This window comes from Grus americana, chromosome 13 (genome assembly GCF_028858705.1).
Source record: "Grus americana isolate bGruAme1 chromosome 13, bGruAme1.mat, whole genome shotgun sequence".
In the NCBI taxonomy this organism is placed as follows: domain Eukaryota; kingdom Metazoa; phylum Chordata; class Aves; order Gruiformes; family Gruidae; genus Grus; species Grus americana.
In genome coordinates, this window is record NC_072864.1 from 16,658,565 (window position 1) to 16,667,500 (window position 8,936).

General features: G+C 45.7%; 1 protein-coding gene across 9 annotated transcripts in view; it reads right to left on the reverse strand.

Annotated features, from left to right (window-relative positions):
* Nucleotides 1-3,116: 3,116 nt before the first annotated feature.
* Nucleotides 3,117-8,936, reverse strand: part of SALL1 (spalt like transcription factor 1) — a 32,152-nt gene continuing 26,332 nt past the window's right edge. For all 9 annotated transcript variants that reach the window (XM_054840476.1, XM_054840479.1, XM_054840478.1 and 6 more), the window contains 2 exons: nucleotides 5,706-8,936; nucleotides 3,117-4,638 (listed from right to left, as the gene is read on the reverse strand). The exon at nucleotides 5,706-8,936 is cut by the window's right edge and continues 182 nt beyond it. In XM_054840476.1, the coding sequence (XP_054696451.1) occupies nucleotides 4,198-4,638; nucleotides 5,706-8,936 (3,672 nt within the window). In that variant the 3' untranslated portion in view covers nucleotides 3,117-4,197. The remainder of the gene's footprint in view (nucleotides 4,639-5,705) is intronic.

Below are 8,936 nucleotides of genomic sequence, written 5' to 3' on the forward strand. Positions count from 1 at the left end.
AGGCGGGCGGGCTTGCACGCCCCTCTCCGCGGCCAGGCAAACGGCGCGCCCCCCGCTTCTCTCTCTCGGTCGCCGCCACGTCCTCGCTTTCTCTCCTCCCTACGGCATTCGGGGAAAACCCCAAATTCACAGGCCGTCCGCTAGCAAAAACGCCTGGCAGGAGGGGCAGCCCTGCGGTTTACCCAGCCGGCACTCGCCGGACGCCTCCGGCCGCTCCGCCGCAGGCTCTGCCCAAGAGGGGAAGTTTCGCACTCTATTAGCCCAATTTTTAAATAAATCACGTCTGTTTCTGGGCGAAGAAAATTACTCGGACTGATTAAACGAATGCGCTGAACGATCGTTGGCGCTTAGAAAACGAAGAAAAAAAAACCCCACCCCACTGTGCTTTATTTTAATGGATGATAAAATTGTGATAGGCGAGAAGGAGAAAGAGGGGGGAAAAAGGAGGAAGGAAACTTTGGTGCTAATGAAGAAAATGCGGCCGCGCAAACAAAACTGCAAAGAAAAACATCTATTCTTGAGGAAGGATTAATTCAATGTCTGTGAATAGGAAATCCCGCGCTGGGTAACTGTAGCGAGGTAGCGCGGCGCCCAGCTGCGAGGCGACGCGGGCACCGTTGTGCGCTTGCCAGAGGACAGCTCTGGGGAGAGGTAACTTCCCCCGATCCCCACGGTCTGGTGTCAAGTAACGGGAAACTTAACATTCCGCATTTCCAGAGCCAATTATTCCACCCTCCCATTCTCCGGCAGCGCGCAGGTGGAGGCCAGCCGGGCGCTCCGCCTGCCGGGGCGGGGAGCCCCGAGCCGACCCTAACCCCGCACCCCGCGGGGCACGGCCTCAGCACCCTCAGGGGACGTGTCCGGCTCCTGCAGCGCGCCGGACCGCAGCTCCGTTCGGGGGCGGCAGGAGAGAGGGAGCGAAAAGCCCTTCTGCATCGCGGGGATAACAGCCCGGCCACCCTCCACCGAACCCAGGAGGCACAGGACAGGGGATAACATCCCAGCCACCCTCTTCCCACAGCGGGAGGCACAGGACAGGGGAACGGTTGATTCCTCCCCTCCAGCACCCACCTTCGCAGACGGTAGCGAGGGAAGCACAAACCGAAACAGCAGCAACAACCGGGCGGAATAGGGCAGGGCAGCGCACTGGCTTATTAGGGGAACTCCCGCCCAGCCGGGCTCAATCATTGCAATCAGGCAGGCGGCCGGGGGAACGGGGAGCCTCGCCCGCCGCTGCCCCCCGTTCCCGGGGCAGGCTCCCCGCAGCCTCCGGGAAAGGCTTCCGAAATGCCGAGGGAGAAAAGGGTCTGTCTCCTCTCGCGGGGGGGACCCTGACCCTGGGTGAGGAAATGCAGCCCTTCGGGCAGCGGGGCCATCCGCACCGCGCCTCCTCCGCGGTCTCCGCTTCCCCCGGCGCCCCCTCAGTGAGGCGGGGAAGTTACCTCAGCCGCCCCTAACGGTCGCCCGATGCGCGAGCTGCCCCCACCCCACCGCGCGCGGGCCTCGATCCGAGGGGTGTCCTCGCGGGGCGGGCGGGCTCCGCCTGAGGGAACAGGGCGTCCAGCAGCCGGGCGGAACCCCCAGACCCTGAAATACTAGGGAGAAAATTGCTAACTTTTTTTTTTTTTTTTTCCTGAAAAACGCCGAGTGCATATGTTACCCAGCGGCAGAGAGCGTCCGGGAGCGGGGTGCCCCGGGCGCGGCTCGCCCGGCGGGGACGGGGCCTCTGCCCGTTCCCCGGCGGGGCTGAAGGGCCCTCGGCCCCCCCAGACTTGGCTTTAACATGGGAAGAGGTTCCGAGGGCTGGAGTAAAAGCCGTTAACGAAACTCCAGCCGCGTGAAGGAGACCCTCCCAGAGCACTGGGGTCTGCTAACCCTTCCTTGCTTTTCTGTTGCACAAATCTAAACTCAGTTTAAAAGGAGAATTAGTATTTCATTGATAAAAATAATCAAAATCCGTTTAATTTACCTTTTTCTGAGACCAAAAGGTGACTTGAAATTCTTAAATATTCACATTGACAAGCCAGCTGGCTCTAGTGTACAACTTACACGTTAACAAAAATGCATATCATTCACCAGATGAATCATCGCATTCGAACAGGAAAAAGTTCTAAAGACATGAAGTCCAAGAGGTATTCAGACTACAGCGTTAATACTTTACTAAGGATTCGTAATCATATGAAGGGTAAAAGCCCTCAAGAAAAGTATTTCTCACCGCAGCTTTTCAGTGTTAAATCCTCTATGATGCCCAATTCACAACTCAAGCTACTAGGGGGAAGACCAAAGTGATTCCTTCTTGTTTAAAAAGGCAAGCAACTCCCCCCACGCTGATATTAAAAAAATCCTGTAACACAAAATACCTGAATTTTGGAACTGAAAAAAAAAATTATATATATTTCACATCAACATAAAAGTGGTTATTCTTGTTGGGTTTTTTGAAGGCATAATTTGAAGGCAGCCAAACATTGATTTTTCATAAATAATAATGTAAGGAGATAAAACTCTACTGGGTGAAAATATCGGGCTGAAATTCCTGTTTCCCCAAACTCCCATTGAGGTTAATGATCATTGCAGGTGCATAAGGGAAGCCAAATCATGTGCAAGGCCAAAGCAATTTTTTTTTTTTTTTTTTTTTACAATCAAGTTATAAACCCCATATAATATTATGGAGGTTTGCAAGTGGACATCTTAACACGGATAGAGCAGCGTAAGCATGCCACAAACATACAATGCTCTTGAATAAAATTAATATCAAATATAAAGCATTTGAACCAAATCAAGCCTTAAATGTGACAAATTATTTCCTTCAAAGGAAACTTACCTAGGCTCAATAAGGTCTTTGCTAGCAGCATTTTTTTTATAAAGAAATTAAAAATGCCAAAATATCTACAATTTTATGAGTAGGAGGAGTTGAATAGTTAAGGAGAAATTTCCCACTATTAGGGGGTATGAAAAATATACTAGCAATTAATATGCAATACATATATGTATACCCATACTTACAAATATAAACACACACATACAACCTGGACAGTTCATGTTAACCAAGGGAAAGGCTAAATAATACAAAGCAATTACTAAATACAGGTATACTTTAAAAACACAGAGACAGCGAATTTTATCTGTTGCAAAAATGTATTTGATTACTCGAGTAAAATTACAGTATCTCTGCTGTTAGTAAGTATTAAATGTTAAAGAAACTGGACCTCTTTTCCTTTCAACTTTCCGAGAAAGTGCATGTAACAGTCCAAGGTTCCCCCTGCCCGCCCCCCCCCCCATACCTAATACAAAATAAACAAACACTATACTTGTTCCCTTGGTCAAGGAGTAGGGCTTGGTCTTGTAAGGAACATATGTACATTTTAATGAAAGTGATGTCTTATTGTATATACAGGAGCATCTACAGTTGTCCACGGAAGTTGTTCAAGATGCCATACTTAGCAGCATTGTGAAAGTCCAGCACATTTTCTATAATGAATATACCTACAAGGCAAAATGTTACGTCTCAGTTTCAACTACCAAAACAACACTTCAGTATCTTCTCTAATAATCTGCGTGCTTATTACTGTACAGAAACGTATTAACACTTAAGACAACTCAAGTAAAAAGCACAATACAAATAACAGTTCAAAACGGAAAATGTTAAACCTACAAAAATTAAAGCAGTTTTAATTTTATAATAAAAATCAAAAACTGAGCTGTATAAAGGACCCACACTGTTCAGTTTATATTCTTTCAGTCCTTTTCTTAATTCTGTTTGGAAAAATTAAACAATGTGTTTGCTGATAAAATTTCCAGCAGGATCGAAGTGTACATTTATATACAGATTTTTATTAGAGATCTAATGCATCACTGAGGCATCGCATCAATACCAGAGTTCATGTTAAACTGGATATAGAAAATAAGTTAATGCCAGAATAAGATCACCTAGCAGAACAGACTTGCAACTGCCATAAATGTTACAGCAAGTTTACAGCACTCTAGTCGATTAGTATTTAGTTCAAAATACAGGAGACCAAAGTTAATGCTTGCATTTGTTTGCAAAGCAAGGTTATATCACTAATAAATAAGCTCTCTTAGAACTCTAGAAGTAGAACATAGTACAAAAGAAAGTCTTTGTAATGTTGTAGCCTGCAGCTTGCAAAAAGCAACCCTAGGTTGCACTATTTGCAGGAATGTTATTTTATGGAGTTATTTCTAATTTGTTACAATTTCTTTGTTGTCTTCCACGAAACGCGTAAAACGGAAGTTTGTCCCATTTTCATTGCTTGCCATTTTCTCCAGACCAGCTAGAGGTGCATTGGGTTCTGAATTCTGGAGCTTCTCCAGGCTTCCTGTCAAGCCGCTGATGGGAGAGCTGCCACCGTTGCCCAGGCCCCCCGGGGCCGGAGGGATGCCGCCGTTCTGGATGACGGAGATCTCGTTGGTCTTCATGGCCAAGCCATTGGAGAGTGCTGCTGCATACTGGTTCCAGAAGCTGGAGGGGTCTCCATTCCCCGACCGCACAGCCAAATCCTTCTGAAACATTTCTGGGAACTTTACAGGATTGCCTCCTAGGAATGTCATGGGGCCATCTACGGAAAGTCGTCTGCCTCGTCTTGCAGGAGTACTGTTCCACATGTGAGTGCCCATGTGAACCTGAAAAGAAAGAAAGGAAAAAAACCAAACAGACAAAAAATAGGGGTTGACAGGGATTTCAAACTTATTTGGATCACAGAGAAGGCAGCAGTCCATGAACATGTCCAGTCTTGTTACATAATGGACGGCACTAAAGGTAGCGGATGCAGGGCTCCATTTCCCATCTGGAATAATAAACAAACTTCTTCTGGATTAGCCCATCACCATTACCCAGAATACCCTGTTTTCCTGCTGAACAATACATTGCTTGTTACTCTTTTTTTTATTACATGTATTTAGTTTATAATGACTTCACGTTATTCTGTCAATTGCAGATAGCTGCTTTCAGGGCTAGAATTGCTATGTCCACTTTCATTGCAATGGTAAGTATTGTATTTGACACCCTTTACCCTATAAACGTCCTTTTCAGACAGGCAGAAAGTATCCTTTACTGATTGTTCATCGGAGAGCCTCGTGTATAGACAGAATGGCCTGAAAGTAATTATTCATCTCACATTACTGGCAGCAACCTCTAGAGAAATACTCTGTCAACAGAAAAATGTACACAGTAAAGTGCTCAACTGGTGTTCTAAAACTTAAGTATATTTGCTTTTTCAAACACATATCAGTAGGAAATGTTAGTTATATAATCAATTAAAGTAATGCCCATTATTTCCAGAATTATGTTAATAGTTTTTTTAAACACTCATCATCTTACATGATAGTTATGAAAAACAGGACATTCAAGAGCCTCTTCTTAAAGAGGTATGTGAGTTACAAAATGCATTTCTCTGTTAATTAATACTCCTTACCATCATTTGGCTGTTCTGTTTCACACTCTGCATAGACAGTCTTTGCTGGTAGGGGAATTTTAATTAAGCATCAAAAACAGCTCACGCTCCGGACCGGCTGCCGACATGAGCACTCAACAAGAGGCCATCTAGGTCTACCAGAGCTGACTAAACACACCGTTCATCACACCACAGATACCCAAAGGTACCACTGCTTGCAACATTAACAGATGTAAAAAATTTAAAAACCCCAGCAAGGAGAAAATGAAACCTAAGAACAGCAAGAGGAAAAAGTACCTTCAGATTGCCTTTTGTTGTGAATGCTCTTCCACATATAGTGCAGGCAAAAGGTTTCTCACCAGTGTGTGTCCTTTCGTGGATCTGCAGAGCACTGGAGGAAGAAAACGTTTTCCCACATGTGTTGCAGTAGTGCTGTTTGGGGGTTCTTCTGGGGAGAGCGGGGAGCAGGACAGGGGACGTGGCAGAGGAGGACAGCGGCCCCGAAGCAACTAGACCAGAGGGTGCTTCTTTGCTATCCTGAGGAGAGCTGTGCACAAAGCCGTTAACCTCAGTCTTTATGAGCGATGACAGTGAATTAGCAGGCATAACCGAAGAGTTCTGATTAGGGCCGATACTGGAATTGGGCTCAAAAAGTTGTGATGGTAGATCTCGCATTTGATGTGTCAACATATGCTGCTTCAAATTACCCTTTGTGGAAAAGCCACGATTGCAAACTGTGCAAATAAATGGTCTCTCTTTGGTATGACTTCTGTAATGAATGTCCAAGGCACTCTGACAAGCAAATGTTTTGCCACAAATGTCACATGCGGTGTTTTTAAATTTACCTCTATCTCTGAAAGGAAAGAGCATACTCAGAGACTCTTCTTTAATCATTTTATCAGTGTTACTAGACGTCAAGTCCAAAGCACCACTGTTAGCAGGGGTTGGAGACAAACCATTGGCAAACTCACTTGGTAAAGCTCTTACTGGTTTCTCTTCGATACTTGGTGACTTGTGGTAATCGTTAGTGCTGTTGGATGGGGACAAGGCCTGCATGGAAGAGGTAGACTCTGAGACAGCAGGACTTCCAGCACTTTGGCTTTCCATATCACCACCGACAGAAGACGAATCATTAGTCAAAACATCCCCTTCCACTGACCCATTTTCAACCGACTTTAAGCTTGCCTGAAGTTGTTCAGCAAGTCCTGCGTTGATCATCTTCATCTGATTTTCCAAAGCAGCAATACTTGACATTTCCAGGGGCAGAGGGGAAGAAGACAAGCTGTCTTGTGATGCATCCGCAGATTTAGGTGTATCTGGCACGCTGCTGTCAGGACAGTCTTCCATGTTCTCATCTGAGAAGTTGTCTATATCATCAAAATTCTTATCATCAAAAGATCCCGTATCTGATTCCATTGACTCGGGATAGTTTTCCGTGACTGGGGTGTTGGGGATCTGCCCTCCCATGTGCATTCGGATATGCTGCTGTAGCACAACAGCATTGGTGAATTTTTTCTGGCAGATCGGGCATGAATGTTGTACTCTCAGTGGGGGCATGGCACGGTGGACACTGTAATGAGTCTTTAAGTTGCCTTTAGTGGTGAAAGCACGACCACAGATTTTACATTTAAATGGCCTCTCACCGGTATGCGTGCGATAATGCATTTTTAGTGCACTCTGGCAACTGAGAACTCGGTGGCAAATGATACACTCGTTAGGATCGGTTGCCTTTTTGTCAATGTTTTCTACCAGTTGCTGCAATTTTGACGTTTCGGATGCTGGCGTTGAATCCAATAGTCCTCCAAATGGAAACTTTGCCTTAAATTGCTCTGACATTAGAGGCATCAGTGGATTTGTAAAAGTGGCGACACTGCTGGAGCCAGAGTCTGCTGCCGGTGAGCTCACGGAGCTGGTCAGGTTAGCGATGGCGTTTGTGTTTTGAGGGTTTTCTTCCATTTTGCCATTTGAGGTAGGCAAAGCACCAGCCTCTACCTCATCAGAAAGTCCATTGGAAATTTTTGATGTGGGATCAGCTGTTCCCGAGTCACTCTTGACAGAGCAGGGAGGGCTAGCGGAAGGATGGCTAATGGGAATTGGCTGAGGCTCCTCAGTTTTGATGAATGGGGTCAAGCTTGGAATTGTTGGTGGGAGTGGCAGGCCAACAGAAGTAGTCAGGGTGGAGAGGACTGGCTTGCTGTCCAGCCAGCTTGTGACAGGTTTCTCTGGCGGTATAGACATCCCATAAGGAATACCCGTGCTTGTAGGAATATTGTCCAAATGCTCTGGCACCGGGTATGGATTCATTTGAATATGAGGGTATTTTTCTTTATGACGCTGAAAGTGGACTTTTAAGTTTCCCTTTGTGGAGAACCTGTTTCCACATATGTTGCATTTAAATGGCCTCTCGCCAGTGTGAGAACGTAAATGAATCTGCAAGGCACTGTCACTCCCAAACACTTTAGCACAGAACCTGCATTTATGCTTAAAGAATGCCTCATCTGAATTACTTTTCGCTTCAAAAGCAGTTACATTTGGTGGCTTGCTTTTTCTTTGCTGTGCCAAGGCAGTCAAGGAGTTTAAATCCTCTGCAGGTGTTCCAATATTGGACAAGGGACTGGAGAAAACAGAGTTACTAGGGGTGGGCTGAGGTAGAAGTGGATTAGATGCAGGACTTAATAAACTGCTTATTGCAAAAGCTGGTGAAGATGATGCTGATACTGGTGGGTTGCTGAGCTGTGAGCCACCAATACTTGAAGCCACTTTTTCTGAGGACGGTGTTGTAACTGCTGCTGCCAGTATGTTAATATTTGGAGAAGAGCCACTACTGGATGGAATTAGAGTGTTGCCGGGGTTGCTCTGAGGTAGCTGTATAGGGGGTAGCTGTTTCACACCACTGATGCTGGCAGATTGACTAGCAAGGCTTTGTGCTAATCCAGCTGCTGCAGCCAGCTGCTGGGATAAATGGGAACTTAATGTGGACAAGGGGTTGGCAGATGTTCGTAAAGTACCTTGAGAAGGGCTAGAAGATGTTGGCATGTCTGTATTTTGGGAAGCCAACAATAATATTTGGTGACGAATTTGTTCAATCAGTTGCAACTGGTGGATCTGCTGCTGCTGTAACGCCAACAGTTGCTCCATCAGGGCAGGTACAGCAAGCTTACTGCTCGATGCACCGTTACATCTTGCTTCCTGTGAGAACTGTGCTACTGCCACTTTAGTACTCTGAAGGTTTTCAATTATTACATTACTATTTATCACTGAAAAGTTGCCTAATGTTGTCAGATCCCCTATGTGAGGTAGAGAGGTTGTTACAGCTGAGGTACCCATTGTGGAGCTGTTACTGCTTGTAATACTATTGTTGACGCTCTTGGAACTGCTACTGCTATTGTTAATGCTGGAAGCCTCCACATCCATGGATTCTTCCCTGTCAAGTTTGTTATGCTCTGAAAGGTCACTGCAGTCTACTTGATCTGTGTTATTAACTGTGTCATTCATCTGTTCATCAGGATTATCAGAAGGGGAACTAGG